This window comes from Ahaetulla prasina, chromosome 1 (assembly GCF_028640845.1).
Source record: "Ahaetulla prasina isolate Xishuangbanna chromosome 1, ASM2864084v1, whole genome shotgun sequence".
Taxonomy (NCBI): domain Eukaryota; kingdom Metazoa; phylum Chordata; class Lepidosauria; order Squamata; family Colubridae; genus Ahaetulla; species Ahaetulla prasina.
The window spans coordinates 2,951,820-2,972,384 of NC_080539.1; the positions used below are offsets into that span (position 1 = coordinate 2,951,820).

General features: G+C 46.3%; 1 protein-coding gene across 4 annotated transcripts in view; it reads left to right on the forward strand.

Annotated features, from left to right (window-relative positions):
- Positions 1–20,064, forward strand: part of GOSR1 (golgi SNAP receptor complex member 1) — a 39,753-nt gene extending 19,689 nt beyond the window's left edge. For 2 of the 4 annotated variants that reach the window (XM_058163981.1, XM_058163984.1), the window contains exons 7-9: positions 4,603–4,632; positions 17,270–17,352; positions 18,930–20,064. In XM_058163981.1, the coding sequence (XP_058019964.1) occupies positions 4,603–4,632; positions 17,270–17,352; positions 18,930–19,054 (238 nt within the window). In that variant the 3' untranslated portion in view covers positions 19,055–20,064. Of the gene's footprint in view, positions 1–4,602; positions 4,633–6,464; positions 6,495–17,269; positions 17,353–18,929 lie in introns of all 4 variants that reach the window. The other 2 variants (XM_058163983.1, XM_058163982.1) reach the window with 1 other exon arrangement.
- Positions 20,065–20,565: the final 501 nt, after the last annotated feature.

A 20,565-nucleotide genomic window follows, 5' to 3' on the forward strand; every position in this document is an offset into this window, starting at 1 on the left:
GTCAGGGAAATCCGAATCAGGCTTGCCTCTGCAGCTCTGCCCAAAGTCCTAGCAAAGTCCTCAGAGCAGGCAGGAGACCAGAAAGTGACTTCAGCAAGATATGTTTAGACTTTGCCTGACTCAGAGACTGCCAGAAAGCAGGTCCTTTATATAGGCCATGGGGTGTGGCTCCATGACTCAGCACTTATCCAGGCCTGCCCCTCCCTTCCTTCTGTTGCCTCCGCCTATCCAGTCTTCTGACGCGAGGGTCACTCCAGTCTGCAGCTGTTGGCAATTGACCTCCCTCAGGCTCACATGCTGTGGAGGAGGGGGAGGGGTCTAGTTGCTCCCTTTGCCTGGGCATGGAGCCAGAGCTGGGGGCTGGAGGTATTTCTTCCTCTTCAGCCTGTCTGGGCATGGAGCCAGGGCTGGGGCCGGGAGGCATACTAGGACATTCCTCCGTGTTCGGAAGCAGATAAGAAGACCCCGGATGAGGTGAGATTGGACGAGACACAACAAGGACTCCCTGTATTTCTTCACACTTGTTAGGAATATATCCTTTTTCTCAGATTGTGTTTTTTTCCCCCCGATTCTCCCGTCTGACTTTTCCCATCCTTTTAATGAGCTCAGAGGCTGACTTCGCGGGAACCTTTTAATTGTTTCCCATCCGAGGTATTAAAGCGGCCACATTTTCTGGGGTTTTTAATTTTTTCATTCCCTTTTCTTTCCTGGCCCGTAATGGCATTCATCACCTGGGTCCAGATGGCACCTACGACCACAGCATTTTTTCCGCCGAGCGAACATCTCTGCATTTAACCTCCCCGCAACACTGAAAGGGAAAAGTTGACCTCGTCCATTAGCAAATTACCGGAATTCGTTCTGACAGATGTAGCTGGTGGTAATGCCTTACATTAATGCCCAGGGCTTCCTTTTTAAGTCCCTTTTAGAGCCGTTCCCTTGGGGGAGTGGGCGCTTCGTGGGAAGCGGTCTTGTTCGAATTGCAAGGGGGGGCAGCCCACTGAGCAGGCTTGAGAAAGTTAGGAGGGACCAGCGGAGATGGGCTGGAAAGAGCCTGGGGGAGACAGGAGTCAAGCGGGGAAGTAGTACTGTTGTAAGGGCCCAGGAGGTAGTAGGAAACTCAGCCAGTGTCAAAACAGACAAACTTTATTCGAACAGCTGGGAATTACTTCATTCCCAGCGTCGTTCGACTCAAGTTAAAGCAAATTCCTCCCAACACAAATTCCTCAGTCCTATCCCCCAACCTTGGTTCTATTAGGCAAACTGCCAAAGGCCTTTCTTGGCCAAACGTTCAGAAGACGCCGATACAAAAACAAATGCAACAAGACGAAGCTATCAAGCTGTTGTTTTCCGGCAATTCCCACGTCTGCCTTGCTGGTTCGGTGGTGACTCAGCCAGCTGGCTGTTGTGGAACTTCCTTGCAGACACCCTCCAAGACGAGGGCTGACCGTAAACAGTTCTTGCACTCACATCGGTCACCTTGCCTGGAAACCTGCCTAGTTTTTCCTTCCTTCCTTCCTTCCGTCCTTCCTTCCTTCCTTCCTTCCGTCCTTCCTTCCTTCCTCTCTCTCTCTCTCTCTCTCTCTCTTTCATCTCTAGCTAGCTATGTCTGTCTGTCTGTCTATCTATCGGTATCTATCCATCCAGCTAGCTAGCTATCATCTAGGTCTGGGGTCCCCAATCTTGGCAACTTTAAGCCTGGTGGACTTCAACTCCCAGAATTCCCCAGGCAGCAGCTTTCCGCGTCAGTTATTCTTATTTTTAGACGGATAAATGATTGACGATTGATAGATTATAGATAAATAGCTGATATAGATAGCCATCACTCTGCTAAACAAATAATTCCCTCAACACTGACAAACTGTTTCCTAAATCTGCACTACTAATTAATCTTCTCATCGTTCCCATCACCAATCTCTTTCCACTTATGACTGTATGACTGTAACTTTGTTGCTGGCAATCCTTATGATTTATATTGATATATTGACCATCATTTGTGTTGTAAATGTTGTACCTTGATGAACGTATCTTTTCTTTTATGTACACTGAGAGCATATCCACCAAGACAAATTCCTTGTGTGTCCAATCACACTTGGCCAATAAAATTCTATTCTGTTCTATTCTATTCTATTCCATTTCTCTATCCTATCCTATCCTATTTCCTATTCTATTCTATTCTATTCTATTCTATTCTATTCTATTCTATTCTATTCTATTCTATTCTTATTGCTATTCTATTCTATTCTATTCTATTCTATTCTATTCTATTCTATTCTTATTGCTATTCTATTCTATTCTATTCTATTCTGACAGGAAAATAGGTTTATAGAAGATAGGTATAGATCGATAGAAGATAGATAAATAGGTGATGAATCAGTTGATGATACGAGAGATAGATATATTGACTGATAGATGGATAGATAGATAAAATAGATAGATAGAAAGGCAGATAGACAGAATCGATTTATAAGTGATAGGTATAGATGATAGATAAATAAAGGATTAATCAGTTGATATAGATGGATTGATTCATAGATGATTGATAGAGAGATAGACAGAAAATAGATTTATAGATGATAGGTGTAGATAGATGCTAAATAGATGAATAATTGATTGATGATAGAGATATATTGGTAGATATATTGATTCATAGATGAGAGAGAGAGAGACACATACATACATACATATATACATTCACAGATAATCAAAACTAATACAGAAAAAAGAGGCAAGGGGAAAAAAGAGAAAAATAATAAAGTCCCAGAAGAAAAGTTAAAAAGAAACAGAAGCTTCCAATTTCCTTTGCAGCAATTACAATAATTGGCAAACCAATAATTGCAAAGCTATCTCTTACCCCAGGATTTACCAGAAAAACACCTTCTCCCCCCCCACCCTCCACCCCGACTTGGAGTCAGTGAGATGACAAGCTTTATTTTTCCGCTCCCTTTCGGTTCGTTTTCGCAATATTAACTCAGCCGCCTGCACCAAGCAGCCCAGCCATCTGTTCACACTTTTCCTGCCCAAAACTCTTTAAAACGTGGAATGGGAACCAACATCGGCTCCCTGCCGAGGGATGGGCAGATATTTTCAGGAAAAAGCGGAGGCAGAAAAAAACCAAAACGACTTTGGGGTGGGATTCTGTTAATATTGGAAAAGCAGGAGAGCAGGAGTGAAATGCTCCCGGTTGGGACCGGATCAGCTAGTAGCGATGGCGGCGGGTGGTTCGGAGAACCGGTTGCAAAAATCCCTGCCACCCGCCCATGCCCACCCAATGCCCGGTTGCTGGCTGCTTCTTTTAAAAAAATGCTTTTAAAAGGTAAAAAAAAAGGCTCTGATGTTCACAGCTGAGCCGCACGATCGTCAGAGTCTTTTTTCCTTTTCTTTTAAAAGCATTTTAAAAGCATTTTACAACCTATTCAGCCGAATAGGTTGTAAAAAAATGCTTTTAAAAGGTTAAAAAAAGGCTCTGACGATCCAAGCTGAGCTGCCTGATCATCAGAGCTTTTTTTTTTTTTTTACTTTTAAAAGATTTTTTTTTTTACAACCTATTTGGCCAGTTGTAAAAAAAAAATGCTTTTAAAAGAAAAGAAAAAGAGATCGCGCACCACAGCTGATCACCCACCCACCTCCGCACGGTGTTCTACTTACCCCATGCTTCCTTTTGGCGTGCACTGTGCATGTGCACCTTGCATTTGGTGCATGGTGCGCACTGCGCATGCGTGGGAGCAGCGCACATGCGCAGCCAGCGAACCGGTAGTAAACCGGTTCAGATTTCACCGCTGCAAGAGAGGGCTGGTCTTCACCATCTTCTTTTAACGACCTCATAATCGCTTGCAAGGTGGCTTCTGGGCAACCTGATTGGAGCTGAAGTATTTACTGGCCGGATGCCCTTCTTGTTGCCATTGCGGAGTTTTGTTCAGCAGATACCGAATATTCTCATCGTTCCCAGAGCGAGAACTATCTGCCTCTACCTAGGATCGAACTCACAGCCTCCTGATTGTGAGGTGAGAGCGCCACCTCTAGGCCACCGCGCCACTCAGGAGAGGGCTGGTCTTGGAAGCCAAAAAAAAAAACAACTGTACCGCTCCCCCTCCACTTATAACAATTCATTTAGTGACCATTTGAAGTTACCACCACAGAGACTTGGGACCGATTTTCTCACGACTGTTGCGCCATCTCTGTGGTCACGTGATCAGAATTCAGGCGCTTGACGATTGACTCGTGTTTATGACGGTCTCCGAGTCCCTACGTCACATTTCTGAGAATCAGAGTCAATGGGGAAGCCAGATTCACTTAATGACCATGCGAAGGACTGCAGTGATTCACTTAACAAACCAAAATGCCAAGAGAGGTCATAGGAAGGGGCAAATTTCAGTTGACCGCTGTCTCGCTTAGCAACGTAAATCTGGGGCTCCATTGTGGTCGTAAGTTGAGGACTTTGTGTAAATGTGGGGGCTCCCGTGGGTTTTTTTTTCCCCAGTTGTTTCAATTCGCTTCCCGTCTCTTGGATACGTATCGACCCCGATTTTATGTTGACAGTTCACGCAGGGAAAGAGGGATGTAAAAAAATTAACTAATTAAAACTTAATTTCTCTTTCCTTTCAGCTCCGACCGGTTGATCGAAGAGACGATAAGGTAAGACTGGGAATGGCTTTCTTCGAAGGGATCCACTGGATCGCTTCAACTGGCTTTCACCCTGGGGGATCCTGCCATTGCGCCCCTCTCTCTCCCTCTCTCACACACACACATCTTTCTCCTGCCTTCCCAAATTCCCCAGGCGGCCTTCTGAAAGAATTAAGCCCTTGTACAGGTAGTCCTCGACTTACGACCGGTTCGTTTAGCGACCGTTCAAAGTTACAACAGTATGGAAAAAGTGACTCGGTAAGTTTTCACACTTACGACCGTTGCAGCATCTCCATGATAGTGTGATCAAAAGTCGGACGTCTGACAACTGACTCGTATTTAGAATAGAATAGAATAGAACAGAATTTTTATTGGCCAAGTGTGATTGGACACACAAGGAATTTGTCTTGGTACATTTGCTCTCAGTGTGCATAAAAGAAAAGAAAAAGAGATCGCGCACCACAGCTGATCACCCCCCAGCATGCTGCTCTACTTACCCCATGCCTCCTTTTGGTGTGCATTGCGCACGCATGTGCATACCTTGCATTTGGTGCATGGTGCGCACTGCGCATGCGTGTGCGCAGTGCATATGCGCAGCCAGCAAACCACTAGTAAACCAGTTCAGATTTCACCACTGCAAGAGAGGGCTGGTCTTCACCATCTTCTTTTAACGACCTCATAATCGCTTGCAAGGTGGCTTCTGGGCAACCTGATTGGAGCTGAAGTATTTACTGGCCGGATGCCCTTCTTGTTGCCATTGCGGAGTTTTGTTCAGCAGATACCGAATATTCCCATCGTTCCCAGAGCGAGAACTATCTGCCTCTACCTAGGATCGAACTCACAGCCTCCTGATTGTGAGGTGAGAGCGCCACCTCTAGGCCACCGCGCCACTCAGGAGAGGGCTGGTCTTGGAAGCCAAAAAAAAAAACAACTGTACCGCTCCCCCTCCACTTATAACAATTCATTTAGTGACCATTTGAAGTTACGACGGCACTGCAAACAGAGACTTGGGACCGATTTTCTCATGACTGTTGGCGCCATCTCTGTGGTCACGTGATCAGAATTCGGGCGCTTGACGATTGACTCGTGTTTATGACGGTCTCCGAGTCCCTACGTCACATTTCTGAGAATCAGAGTCAATGGGGAAGCCAGATTCACTTAATGACCATGCGAAGGACTGCAGTTATCCACTTAACAAACCAAAACGCCAAGAAAGGTCATAGGAGAGGGCAAATTTTAGTTGACCACTGTCTCGCTTAGCAACGTAAATCTGGGGCTCCATTGTGGTCGTAAGTTGAGGACTCTCTACTGAACTAAATTTTTATTTATTATTTATTTTATTTTTATTTTATTTATTTGCATTTATATGCCGCCCTTCTCCGAAGACTCAGGGCGTCTTACACTATGTCAAGCAATAGTCTTCATCCATTTGTATATTATATACAAAGTCAACTTATTGCCCCCAACAATCTGGGTCCTCATTTTACCTACCTTATAAAGGATGGAAGGCTGAGTCAACCTTGGGCCTGGTGGGATTCGAGCCTGCAGTAATTGCAGGCTGCTGTGTTCTAATAACAGGCTTCTTACAGCCTGAGCCACACCGCAGCCCTTAAGCTCCCACCCACCTCAAAACAAAAAACCCCAAGACAGAAAAGGGTTGGAAGAGACTTTTGGAATGATTCTCACTCTCTCTTTCTTCTCTCCAAAGCCGGAGCCTTTAAAGAGGATGGGTTTTGTGGTGGGAGGCCATTTTGGATGCCTCTATTTAGAGGTCCTGAATAGCGGTGATTGGAAATTGTAAATTGCCTTTTGGAAAGCGGCACTTTCAATCTCTTTCCTTTCAGCTCCGACCGGTTGATCGAAGAGACGATAAGGTAAGACTGGGAATGGCTTTCTTCGAAGGGATCCACTGGATCGCTTCAACTGGCTTTCACCCTGGGGGATCCTGCCATTGCCCCCTCCCCCCCGCTCTCTCTCTCTCTCTCTCTCACACACACATCTTTCTCCTGCCTTCCCAAATTCCCCAGGCGGCCTTCTGAAAGAATTAAGCCCTTGTACAGGTAGTCCTCGACTTACGACCGGTTCGTTTAGCGACCGTTCAAAGTTACAACAGTATGGAAAAAGTGACTTGGTAAGTTTTCACACTTACGACCGTTGCAGCATCTCCATGATAGTGTGATCAAAAGTCGGACGTCTGACAACTGACTCGTATTTAGAATAGAATAGAATAGAACAGAATTTTATTGGCCAAGTGTGATTGGACACACAAGGAATTTGTCTTGGTGCATATGCTCTCAGTGTACATAAAAGAAAGATACTTCATCAAGGTACAACATTTACAACACAATGATAGTCATAGGATACAAATTTAACAACTAATATCATTAAGTCATAGGTTACAAAAGAGAAGAGAAGAATAGAGTAGAGTAGAGTAGAGTAGAATAGAATAGAATAGAATAGAATTTTTATTGGCCAAGTGTGATTGGACACACAAGGAATTTGTCTTGGTGCATATGCTCTCAGTGTACATAAAAGAAAAGATACCTTCATCAAGGTACAACATTTACAACACAATTGATGGTCAATATATCAATATAAATCATAAGGATTGCCAGCAACAAGTTACAGTCATACAGTCATAAGTGGAAAGAGATTGGTGATGGGAACTATGAGAAGATTAATAGTAGTGCAGATTCAGTAAATAGTTTGACAGTGTTGAGGGAATTATTTGTTTAGCAGAGTAATGGCCGTCGGGAAAAACTGTTCTTGTGTCTAGTTGGTCTGGTGTGCAGTGCTCTATAGCGTCGTTTGAGGTAGGAGTTGAAACAGTTTATGTCTAGGATGCGAGGGATCTGCAAATATTTTCACGGCCCTCTTCTTGATTCGTGCAGTATACAGGTCCTCAATGGAAGGCAGGTTGGTAGCAATTATTTTTTCTGCAGTTCTAATTATCCTCTGAAGTCTGTGTTTTTCTTGTTGGGTTGCAGAACCGAACCAGACAGTTATAGAGGTGCAAATATTTACGACGGTTGCTGTGCCCCCCGGGGTGTGTGGGTCATGTGATCCTCTTTTGTGACTTTTGTCACTTCACATCCGTGTTTACTAACTTAACAACTGCAGTGATTCACTTAACAAACCAAAATGCCAAGAGAGGTCATAGGAAGGGGCAAATTTCAGTTGACCGCTGTCTCGCTTAGCAACGTAAATCTGGGGCTCCATTGTGGTCGTAAGTTGAGGACTTTGTGTAAATGTGGGGGCTCCCGTGGGTTTTTCCCCAGTTGTTTCAATTCGCTTCCCGTCTCTTGGATACGTATCGACCCCGATTTTATGTTGACAGTTCACGCAGGGAAAGAGGGATGTAAAAAAATTAACTAATTAAAACTTAATTTCTCTTTCCTTTCAGCTCCGACCGGTTGATCGAAGAGACGATAAGGTAAGACTGGGAATGGCTTTCTTCGAAGGGATCCACTGGATCGCTTCAACTGGCTTTCACCCTGGGGGATCCTGCCATTGCGCCCCTCTCTCTCCCTCTCTCTCTCTCTCTCACACACACACATCTTTCTCCTGCCTTCCCAAATTCCCCAGGCGGCCTTCTGAAAGAATTAAGCCCTTGTACAGGTAGTCCTCGACTTACGACCGGTTCGTTTAGCGACCGTTCAAAGTTACAACAGTATGGAAAAAGTGACTTGGTAAGTTTTCACACTTACGACCGTTGCAGCATCTCCATGATAGTGTGATCAAAAGTCGGACGTACGGCAACTGACTCGTATTTAGAATAGAATAGAATAGAACAGAATTTTTTATTGGCCAAGTGTGATTGGACACACAAGGAATTTGTCTTGGTGCATTTGCTCTCAGTGTACATAAAAGAAAAGATACTTTCGTCAAGGTACAACACTTACAACACTTAATGATAGTCATAGGATACAAATTTAACACCTAATATCATTAAGTCATAGGTTACAAAAGAGAAGAGAAGAATAGAGTAGAGTAGAGTAGAGTAGAATAGAATAGAATAGAATAGAATTTTTATTGGCCAAGTGTGATTGGACACACAAGGAATTTGTCTTGGTGCATATGCTCTCAGTGTACATAAAAGAAAAGATACCTTCATCAAGGTACAACATTTACAACACAATTGATGGTCAATATATCAATATAAATCATAAGGATTGCCAGCAACAAGTTACAGTCATACAGTCATAAGTGGAAAGAGATTGGTGATGGGAACTATGAGAAGATTAATAGTAGTGCAGATTCAGTAAATAGTTTGACAGTGTTGAGGGAATTATTTGTTTAGCAGAGTAATGGCCTTCGGGAAAAACTGTTCTTGTGTCTAGTTGTTCTGGTGTGCAGTGCTCTATAGCGTCGTTTTGAGGGTAGGAGTTGAAACAGTTTATGTCTAGGATGCGAGGGATCTGCAAATATTTTCACGGCCCTCTTCTTGATTCGTGCAGTATACAGGTCCTCAATGGAAGGCAGGTTGGTAGCAATTATTTTTTCTGCAGTTCTAATTATCCTCTGAAGTCTGTGTTTTTCTTGTTGGGTTGCAGAACCGAACCAGACAGTTATAGAGGTGCAAATATTTACGACGGTTGCTGTGCGCCCCGGGGTGTGTGGGTCATGTGATCCTCTTTTGTGACTTTTGTCACTTCACAACCGTTTTTACTAACTTAACAACTGCAGCGATTCACTTAACAAACCAAAACGCCAAGAAAGGTCATAGGAGAGGGCAAATTTTAGTTGACCACTGTCTCGCTTAGCAACGTAAATCTGGGGCTCCATTGTGGTCGTAAGTTGAGGACTTTGTGTAAATGTGGGGGCTCCCGTGGGGTTTTTTTTCCCCCAGTTGTTTCAATTCGCTTCCCGTCTCTCGGATACGTATCGACCCCGATTTTATGTTGACAGTTCACGCAGGGAAAGAGGGATGTAAAAAAATTAACTAATTAAAACTTAATTTCTCTTTCCTTTCAGCTCCGACCGGTTGATCGAAGAGACGATAAGGTAAGACTGGGAATGGCTTTCTTCGAAGGGATCCACTGGATCGCTTCAACTGGCTTTCACCCTGGGGGATCCTGCCATTGCGCCCCTCTCTCTCCCTCTCTCTCTCTCTCTCACACACACACATCTTTCTCCTGCCTTCCCAAATTCCCCAGGCGGCCTTCTGAAAGAATTAAGCCCTTGTACAGGTAGTCCTCGACTTACGACCGGTTCGTTTAGCGACCGTTCAAAGTTACAACAGTATGGAAAAAGTGACTCGGTAAGTTTTCACACTTACGACCGTTGCAGCATCTCCATGATAGTGTGATCAAAAGTCGGACGTACGGCAACTGACTCGTATTTAGAATAGAATAGAATAGAATTTTTTTATTGGCCAAGTATGATTGGACACACAAGGAATTTGTCTTGGTGCATATGCTCTCAGTGTACATAAAAGAAAAGATACCTTCATCAAGGTACAACATTTACAACACAATGATAGTCATAGGATACAAATTTAACACCTAATATCATTAAGTCATAGGTTACAAAGAGAGAAGAATAGAATAGAATTTTTATTGGCCAAGTGTGATTGGACACACAAGGAATTTGTCTTGGTGCATATGCTCTCAGTGTACATAAAAGAAAGATACGTTCATCAAGGTACAACATTTACAACACAATTGATGGTCAATATATCAATATAAATCATAAGGATTGCCAGCAACAAGTTATAGTCATACAGTCATAAGTGGAAAGAGATTGGTGATGGGAACGATGAGAAGATTAATAGCAGTGCAGATTCAGTAAATAGTTTGAAAGTGTTGAGGGAATTATTTGTTTAGCAGAGTGATGGCCTTCGGGAAAAAACTGTTCTGGTGTCTAGTTGTTCCGGTGTGCAGTGCTCTATAGCGTCGTTTTGAGGGTAGGAGTTGAAACAGTTTATGTCCAGGATGCGAGGGGTCTGTAGATATTTTCACGGCCCTCTTCTTGATTCGTGCAGTATACAGGTCCTCAATGGAAGGCAGGTTGGTAGCAATTATTTTTTCTGCAGTTCTAATTATCCTCTGAAGTCTGTGTTTTTCTTGTTGGGTTGCAGAACCGAACCAGACCGTTATACAGGTGCAAATATTTACGACGGTTGCTGTGCGCCCCGGGGTGTGTGGGTCATTGATCCTCTTTTGTGACTTTTGTCACTTCATAACCGGGTTACTAACTTAACAACTGCAGTGATTCACTTAAGCAACTGTGGCAGCAAAGGTCGTTAAAGGGGGCAAAATTCACTTAACTGTCTCACTTAACGAAAGAGATGTTGGGCTCCATTGCAGTCGTAAGTCGAGGACTGCCTGTATTGAGGAGCTAAGAAGTTTTATAAAGTCGGGAGGTCTTCGCTCCTCAGTGTGTACAGGTAGTCCTCGACTTACGACCACAATGGAGGCCAACATTGCTGCTGCTAAGCGAGACGGTTGTTAAGTGAGTTTTGCTCCGTTTTACGACCTTTCTTGCCACCGTTGTTAAGGGAATCGCCGCAGCTGTTAAGTTCGTCACACAGTTGTTACGTGAATCGGCCTACCCCGTTGACTTTACTCGTCGGGAGCTCGGAAAAGGGGATCAAGTGACCCCGGGACACTGCAGCTGTCATAAGTACATGCCAGTTTCCAAGCCTCTGAATTTTGCTCAAGTGACCCTGGAGTGTGAAAAATAGTCTTAAGTCACGTTTTTCCATTCCTGTTCTAACTTTGGATGGTCATTAAGTGAGTTGAGGACTCTCTACTGAACTAAATTTTTATTTATTATTTATTTTATTTTTATTTTATTTATTTGCATTTATATCCCGCCCTTCTCCGAAGACTCAGGGCGTCTTACACTATGTCAAGCAATAGTCTTCATCCATTTGTATATTATATACAAAGTCAACTTTTATTGCCCCCCCCAACAATCTGGGTCCTCATTTTACCTACCTTATAAAGGATGGAAGGCTGAGTCAACCTTGGGCCTGGTGGGACTCGAACCTGCAGTAATTGCAGGCAACTGTGTTTTAATAACAGGCTTGTTACTGCCTGAGCCACACCGCGGCCCTTAAGCTCCCACCCACCTCAAAACAAAAAACCCCAAGACAGAAAAGGGTTGGAAGAGACTTTTGGAATGATTCTCACTCTCTCTTTCTTCTCTCCAAAGCCGGAGCCTTTAAAGAGGATGGGTTTTGTGGTGGGAGGCCATTTTGGATGCCTCTATTTAGAGGTCCTGAATAGCGGTGATTGGAAATTGTAAATTGCCTTTTGGAAAGCGGCACTTTCAATCTCTTTCCTTAATGGGGTCCGTTCGGCCTCTTTCTCCTTTCCAGCCTCATCTTGGCAGCCTGGAAGAAGGAAGGGTAGCGGCTTTCGAAGAGAGAGAGAGAGAGAGAATCTAAAATGTATTTAACATTAGCGCTTGGCTCAGGGCCTCGGATGCACGCTGCGGGCTGCAGGCGGTGGCCACGGATCAATAGGGGACACAGCTGGTTGTCCCCGACTTACGACCGCAACGGAACCGAAAATTTCCGTTGCTGGACAGTGGTTCACGGTGTTCTGCCTCACTTTACCACTAGAACTCGGGACTAGAACTCCCAGTCTCCTGGAGATTGGCCCAAAGTCACCCAGTTGGCTTTTGGGGCTAAGGCGGGACTAGAACTCCCAGTCTCCTGGAGATTGGCCCAAGTCACCCAAGTTGGCTTTTGGGGATAAGGCGGGACTAGAACTCCCAGTCTCCAGAGATTGGCCCAAAGTCACCCAGTTGGCTTTTGGGGCTAAGGCGGGACTAGAACTCCCAGTCTCCTGGTGATTGGCCCAAAGTCACCCAGTTGGCTTTTGGGGCTAAGGCGGGACTAGAACTCCCAGTCTCCTGGAGATTGGCCCAAAGTCACCCAGTTGGCTTTTGGGGCTAAGGCGGGACTAGAACTCCCAGTCTCCTGGTGATTGGCCCAAAGTCACCCAGTTGGCTTTTGGGGCTAAGGCGGGACTAGAACTCCCAGTCTCCTGGAGATTGGCCCAAAGTCACCCAAGTTGGCTTTTGGGGCTAAGGCGGGACTAGAACTCCCAGTCTCCAGAGATTGGCCCAAAGTCACCCAGTTGGCTTTTGGGGCTAAGGCGGGACTAGAACTCCCAGTCTCCTGGTGATTGGCCCAAAGTCACCCAAGTTGGCTTTTGGGGCTAAGGCGGGACTAGAACTCCCAGTCTCCTGGTGATTGGCCCAAAGTCACCCAGTTGCCTTTTGGGGCTAAGGCGGGACTAGAACTCCCAGTCTCCTGGCGATTGGCCCAAAGTCACCCAGTTGGCTTTTGGGGCTAAGGCGGGACTAGAACTCCCAGTCTCCTGGAGATTGGCCCAAAGTCACCCAAGTTGGCTTTTGGGGCTAAGGCGGGACTAGAACTCCCAGTCTCCTGGTGATTGGCCCAAAGTCACCCAAGTTGGCTTTTGGGGTTAAGGCGGGACTAGAACTCCCAGTCTCCTGGAGATTGGCCCAAAGTCACCCAGTTGGCTTTTGGGGCTAAGGCGGGACTAGAACTCCCAGTCTCATGGCGATTGGCCCAAAGTCACCCAGTTGGCTTTTGGGGCTAAGGCGGGACTAGAACTCCCAGTCTCCTGGTGATTGGCCCAAAGTCACCCAGTTGGCTTTTGGGGCTAAGGCGGGACTAGAACTCCCAGTCTCCTGGTGATTGGCCCAAAGTCACCCAAGTTGGCTTTTGGGGCTAAGGCGGGACTAGAACTCCCAGTCTCCTGGTGATTGGCCCAAAGTCACCCAGTTGCCTTTTGGGGCTAAGGCGGGACTAGAACTCCCAGTCTCCTGGCGATTGGCCCAAAGTCACCCAGTTGGCTTTTGGGGCTAAGGCGGGACTAGAACTCCCAGTCTCCTGGCGATTGGCCCAAAGTCACCCAGTTGGCTTTTGGGGCTAAGGCGGGACTAGAACTCCCAGTCTCCTGGCGATTGGCGTAAAGTCATCCAGTTGTTTTTCCTGACTAAGGCAGGACTAGAACTCACCGTCTCCTAGTGATTGGTCCACTCAGCTTGCTTTCCTGCCTAAGGCAAGACTAGAACTCACCAGCCCTTAGTGATTGGCCCAAAGTTTGGAGATCCCTGCCATAAGGCATTTGAAAAACCACAGGCGAAGCTATTAAGAGGTCGGTTTTTATTGGGTCCGTGTGAAAAAAGAGATACTCATGGGAATCCCTCCGAGTAGCACATTGTCCAAATTGGCTGGCAGGTTCCCCTCCTTCTCCATTACGGCCCTTAAGAGTTTTCCAGGCACCGCAAAACCCTTTGCCTCTCCATCCACATCCTTCTTTTTACCTTCTCATGCCAACGTCATTTCGCCTTTTCGTGCAGCTTTGTCCTTCTGCCTCTCCCTAGGCCAGAAACGGGGCAGCCTCTTGGGGTTCCTTCCGTCCTCTTTCCTGGGCCTGCCCCAATTCTCCAAGGAGGCTCCCCTGGGTAGAGATGGGTCGGCCCCAATTCCCGGATGGGGTAGCCTAGGAAACACGTACTCCTTCGCTGCGGCACAGAAACACACATTCCCGGTTAACTCCCCCGGTTAAACGCGTTGGTCTGTTTCAAAGGTGCAAACGTTTTGGAATTTGCTTAGATTGGTATTTCTCAATCTTAGCAACTTTAAGAGGGGAGGACTTCCATTCCCAGAATTCCCCAGCCAGCCATGCTTTAAGAGGGGTGGACTTCCACTCCCAGAATCCCCCAGCCAGCCTGCTTTAAGAGGGCTGGACTTCCACTCCCAGAATCCCCCAGCCAGCCTGCTTTAAGAGGGGAGGACTTCCACTCCCAGAATCCCCCAGCCAGCATGCTTTAAGAGGGCTGGACTTCCACTCCCAGAATCCCCCAGCCAGCATGCTTTAAGAGGGCTGGACTTCCACTCCCAGAATCCCCCAGCCAGCCTGCTTTAAGAGGGGTGGACTTCCACTCCCAGAATCCCCCAGCCAGCATGCTTTAAGAGGGCTGGACTTCCACTCCCAGAATCCCCCAGCCAGCCTGCTTTAAGAGGGGAGGACTTCCACTCCCAGAATCCCCCAGCCAGCCTGCTTTAAGAGGGGAGGACTTCCACTCCCAGAATCCTCCAGCCAGCATGCTTTAAGGGGGTGGATTTCCGCTCCCAGAATCCCCCAGCCAGCATGCTTTAAGAGGGGTGGATTTCTGCTCCCAGAATCCCCCAGCCAGCCTGCTTTAAGAAAGAATCCCCCAGCCAGCCTGCTTTAAGAGGGGAGGACTTCCACTCCCAGAATCCCCCAGCCAGCCTGCTTTAAGAGGGGAGGACTTCCACTCCCAGAATCCTCCAGCCAGCATGCTTTAAGGGGGTGGATTTCCGCTCCCAGAATCCCCCAGCCAGCATGCTTTAAGAGGGGTGGATTTCCACTCCCAGAATCCCCCAGCCAGCCTGCTTTAAGAGGGGTGGACTTCCACTCCCAGAATCCCCCAGCCAGCATGCTTTAAGAGGGCTGGACTTCCACTCCCAGAATCCCCCAGCCAGCCTGCTTTAAGAGGGGAGGACTTCCACTCCCAGAATCCCCCAGCCAGCCTGCTTTAAGAGGACTTCCTCCCAGAATCCCCAGCCAGCATGCTTTAAGAGGCTGGACTTCACTCCCAGAATCCCCCAGCCAGCATGCTTTAAGAGGGCTGGACTTCCACTCCCAGAATCCCCCAGCCAGCCTGCTTTAAGAGGGGTGGACTTCCACTCCCAGAATCCCCCAGCCAGCCTGCTTTAAGAGGGCTGGACTTCCACTCCTAGAATTCCCCAGCCTGCATGCTTTAAGAGGGGAGGACTTCCACTCCCAGAATCCCCCAGCCAGCCTGCTTTAAGAGGGGTGGACTTCCACTCCCAGAATCCCCCAGCCAGCCTGCTTTAAGAGGGGAGGACTTCCACTCCCAGAATCCCCCAGCCTGTATGCTTTAAGAGGGGAGGACTTCCACTCCCAGAATCCCCCAGCCTGTATGCTTTAAGAGGGGAGGACTTCCACTCCCAGAATCCCCCAGCCTGTATGCTTTAAGAGGGGAGGACTTCCACTCCCAGAATCCCCCAGCCAGCTTGCTTTAAGAGGGGAGGTCTTCCACTCCCAGAATCCCCCAGCCAGCATGCTTTAAGGTGGGTGGACTTCCACTCCTAGAATCCCCCAGCCTGTATGCTTTAAGAGGGGAGGATTTCAACTTCCAGAATTCAACAACCAAGCATGCTTTAAGACGGATGGACTTCCACTCCCAGAATGCCCCAGTCAGCATGTTGAATCCACCCATCCTGGCTGGGGAATTCTGGGATTTGAAGTCCAGTCATCTTAAAATGTTTACAAAACACTGTTTGAGGGTGTAATAACAGAACTTTAAAATCCCTATGGTGTTTCCCTTTCTTTCTTTCTCTTCTCTACTCAAGAGAATCAAAGCTGGATCCTCTTGAGTTTCTTTCTCACTCCTTCCTCCCTTCCTGGGCCAGGCTGGTATTTATCTAACATCTACTGAATGCTTTTCAATGCAGCCCCAGAGAAGAGCTAGAAATTCCAGTGCAATCCAATTTTCTGTTTAGTTTTTCTTTCTTTTTTTTTTTAAGGAATTTTTTTTTATTTTTAACAAACAAACATACATAAAATCATCATCAATCCAAATACATTGTGTCGATGGGTTGATCCCCGATACACATTCCAATTAATTTATCTAAACTTACATTTTTATCAGTATGATATGTATCTCAACTATAATCAAAGAATTTCTAATTATAACGTTTCAATTTCTCCCTTAAAATAGTTTTTCTTTTTAAATGAGTTTATAATCTTTGCCAGTTTTTTTTTTTCCTTGCTCTTCAGCTGTGCTGCGTTTTGCGGGGGGGCCAATGTCGAAAAGCAAACACCATTTTTTAAGGAATGACTTTTCTGGACCTTCAGTTAATCCGACCATCTTGGGAAGCCGAAGTTTTACGTCTTAAGGTTCCTCGGGGCCTCCCCCAAAACTACAAATCCCAGAATGCCAATGGGGAAAGCCTTGGGGGGCTTGGAACAGATTTATACAAATCAAATATTATTTGTCGATCGAAGCATGGCTTAGTCGTTTCAAGTACAGGTCGTCCTCGACTTACAACCGTTCGGCTAGTGACCGTTCAAAGTTTGGGAGAAGGGCGGTATACAAATTAAAATATTATTATTATTATTATTATTATTATTATTATTATTATTATTATTATTATTATTATTATTATTATTATTATTATTATTAAAGTTACAACGACGGCACTGAAAAAAAGTGACTTGGGACCATTTTTAAAAATGGCAACCTTGGTTAGCATCCCTGTGATCATGTGATCACAATTCAGATGCTTGGTAACTGCTTCATACTTACGGCCGCTGCGGTGTCCCGGGGTCACGTGACCCTCTTTTGCGACCTTCTGACAAAGCAAAGTCAATCAGGGAAGCCAGAGATGCTCAACAACCGTGTGACTTAATTTAAGAACTGCGGTGATTCACTTAACAACGGTGGCGAGAAAGGTCGTAAAACGGGACAAAATTCAATGAACCGGTGTCTCCCTTAGCAGCAGAAATGTTGGGCTCCGTTATGGTCGTAAGTCGAGGACTACCTGCAGTGAGTTAACCTTGAGTGCCTTAATCTCCTTTTTGCCCTTTCTCTGGTCCCTCTCCGACCTCAGCATTGCCATGGCGACAAAAGAAAACATGACTTCGCAGCGAGGGATGTTGAAATCCATACAGAGCAAGATGAACACTTTGGCCAGTATCCTTTCTCCTCCTCCTCCTCCTCCTCCTCCTTTTCACATCCCAGGCGCCCAATGTTCATTGGAATCACGAAGTTGGAAAATAGCCTGGAGGTCATCCAGTCCAACCCCCTGCTGGATGCGGGGGGGCTTCCCAACCGTAGCTCATTTAAGAGATGTGGGATCAAGGAAGAGCCGAAGAGAGCCAACAACGCTCTGCGATGTGGCCCTGGAAGGAGCCACCCGGAGTTGGTTGAAAGGTGTGGGGGGGGGATCTATAAATGTTTTAAATAAAATGAATCAGTGAAGTCGGGGGGGTGGGTGGGACGCGAAGATTCACAAAGAATGTGGTCAGGGAAGAGATGAGAATAGAGAAAGGATGGAGGGAAGACCCTGGCTTCCCTTTGAGAGCAGCAATTCCTTCCCTTCCCTCTCTCCCTTCCTCCCTTCTCTTTTTCACTTTCTCTTCTTCCTTCCTTCTCTTTTTTACTTTCTCTCCTTCTTGTCTTCCTCCCTTTCCTTCCCCCCTTCCTTCTCTTTTTCACTTTCTCTTCTTCCTTCCTTCCTTCCTTCTCTTTTTCACTTTCTCTTCTATCTATCTTCTCTTTTTCACTTTCTCTTCTTCCTTCCTTCTCTTTTTTACTTTCTCTCCTTCTTGTCTTCCTTCCTTTTCTTCCCTCTTTCCTTCTCTTTTTCACTTTCTCTCCTTCCTTCGTTCCTTCCTTCCATCCTTCCTTCTCTTTTTTACTTTCTCCTTCTTGTCTTCCTTCCTTTCCTTCCCTCCCTCCTTCCCTCCCTCCCTCCCTTCCTTCTCTTTTTTACTTTCTCTTCTTCCTTCCTTCTCTTTTTTACCTTCTCTCCTTGCCTTCCTTCTCTTTTTTACTTTCTCTCCTTTCAGTCTTCCTTCCTTCCATTCTTCCTTCTCTTTTGCATTTTCTCCTTCCTTCCTTCCTTCCTTCCTTCCTTCCTTCCTTCCTTCCCTTTTTTACTTTCTCTCCTAGTCTTCCTTCTTTCTTTCCTTCCTTACCCCTTTCTTTCTTTCTTTCTTTCTTTCTTTCTTTTTTTCTTTCTTTTTCTTTCTTTCTTTCTTTCTTTCTTTCTTTTCCTTTCTCTCCTTTCTTCTGTTTCTTTTCCTGCCAAATCCTACCAATAAGGATATTTTTTAAAAAAAATAAAAAATCACAGCCACTACCAAAATGTGAAAATTATGGTGCCCTTCCCAACAGGCCCAAACCCCCCCCCAAAAAAAACAACCCTAGAATGCCGATAGAAAAAGACTTGAGAGCACTCTTGCCCCCACCAGTGGGTGGGTGGGTGAGTGGCTGGCTGGCAAACACCCTTCCTTCCTTCCTTCCTTCCTTCCTTCCTTCCTTCCTTCCTTCCTTCCTTCCTTCCTTCCTTCCTTCCCTCCCTCCCTCCCTCCTTCCTTCCTTCCTTCCTTCCTTCCCTCCCTCCCTCCTCCTTTCCTTCCTTCCTTCCCTCCCTCCCTCCTTCCTACCTTCCTTCACTCCCTCCCTCCCTCCTTCCTTCCTTCTTTCCCTCCTTCCTTCCTTCCTTCCTTCTTTCCTTGCGGCCCTTAACTCAGCTGCCCCTCCAGACCGTTTCCCAGCTGTGAACAGCCTCATCCAGCGGATCAACCTGCGGAAGCGACGCGACACCCTCATCCTGGGGGGCGTGATCAGCATTTGCACCATCCTCCTCCTCCTCTACGCCTTCCATTGACGGAGGACGCACAGAGTGACTTCTGGGACTATGTTCTGGGCGCCTGCGAAGGGGCAGGCGGACCGCTGCGGGACCACCACCACCACCCCCTCAATCTGGGGACACGGAGACCAAGTGACCTAGGCAGGCGGACTCTCTTCCTCCTTCCTCCACGGATGGCCACGAAGGTTCCCAAAGGTGCCCACGCGGTTCATCCCTCGTCCTGTTCTCCCACGTTAAGGACACGGATCCCTTCTTCCCGTTCAATGTCCTTTGTTCCTTTTCTACCATTTTGCTCCCGTATAAAGTTAAGACCTGGCTCCCCCCACACCCCAATTCAGCTGTTGTGTTTATCTTCCAAAGGAGATAATTCTCCTTCTTCCTAACCTGTCTCCCCAAGAAACCCTGCTCCGATATTTAAAACAACTTCGCCCAGACTTTGCAACTTAAAACTTTGCAACTTAAACTCTGGTTGGAGATCCGAGAACCAGAGAGAGAGAGAGAGAAATTCTTCACCAGATTTTGTGATCCTCGGGGGATCGGGTTGGTAAGTATTCCACCGTTTTGGGGAAGGCCACTTCCTTCTGATCTCTTTTTTTTCACAACATCAAGAACAGCCAAAACGCACCGGTTCGCTGATGGCGGGAAAATGTTCCCAAAAACAAGAGACCGGATTTTTCCTTTCGACGTGGACAACGTTCGTGAGACAGACCCCACTCCGTAGAGACTTTTCACCAAACTGGAAACGCAGTTGCTATTTTACCGATCCCGCTGGAAAACGAGCGAGCGCGTTTCTTTTCTCGCAATGTTTTCCGAATAGCGAGGGGGATTAAAAGAGAGCGAGTGCCATTTTGGTATCCGAATCGTCGAACTGTTTTAGCAGGGGTAATTTGACCAAAAGAGTTTCCCGCAAGTCCTCGGCTTGTTTGTCCGGTTTTGGTTTGGTTCCCATCTTGAAAAAAAGATACCGGACATCCCCCTACCCACCCTTGCTTCAAAGCAAAAATAAAATTAAAAAAAAAAAAAACAATGTCTATTACATACTGCTCTTGGACCTTCGGATGCAGAAACGCAGAGATTTTGACTTTATTGGCAACCCAAGCCAGCCCAAGGTTCGCCTCTTCCTCCGATAGTCATATGCAGACGACAATTCGCAGTTATTAGCTTAGTCAGTGGGGATCATGGGATTTGGAGTCCCGGTGGATTCAAGGCTGGGAAGAGTGATTTAAGAGAGCTTTGGTTGCTGGGAACCCTGGTTCCCATTCCTACATGGTGACATTAAACCAGGGTGGGCAACTATGGCGCCTTTTACGACCTGCGGACTTCAACTCCCAGAATTCCTGAGCCAGCCATATTTGGCTGGCTCAGGAATTCTGGGAGTTGAAGTCCGCAGGTCGTAAAAGGCGCCATAGTTGCCCAACCCTGCATTAAACGCTAATATACAATGTTTGTCTTTTAAAAAAATTTCGAATAGATTCTAGCAACTAGCCACTCTACCGCAAAAGACCAACTTCTTAAATTAATAAACTCTT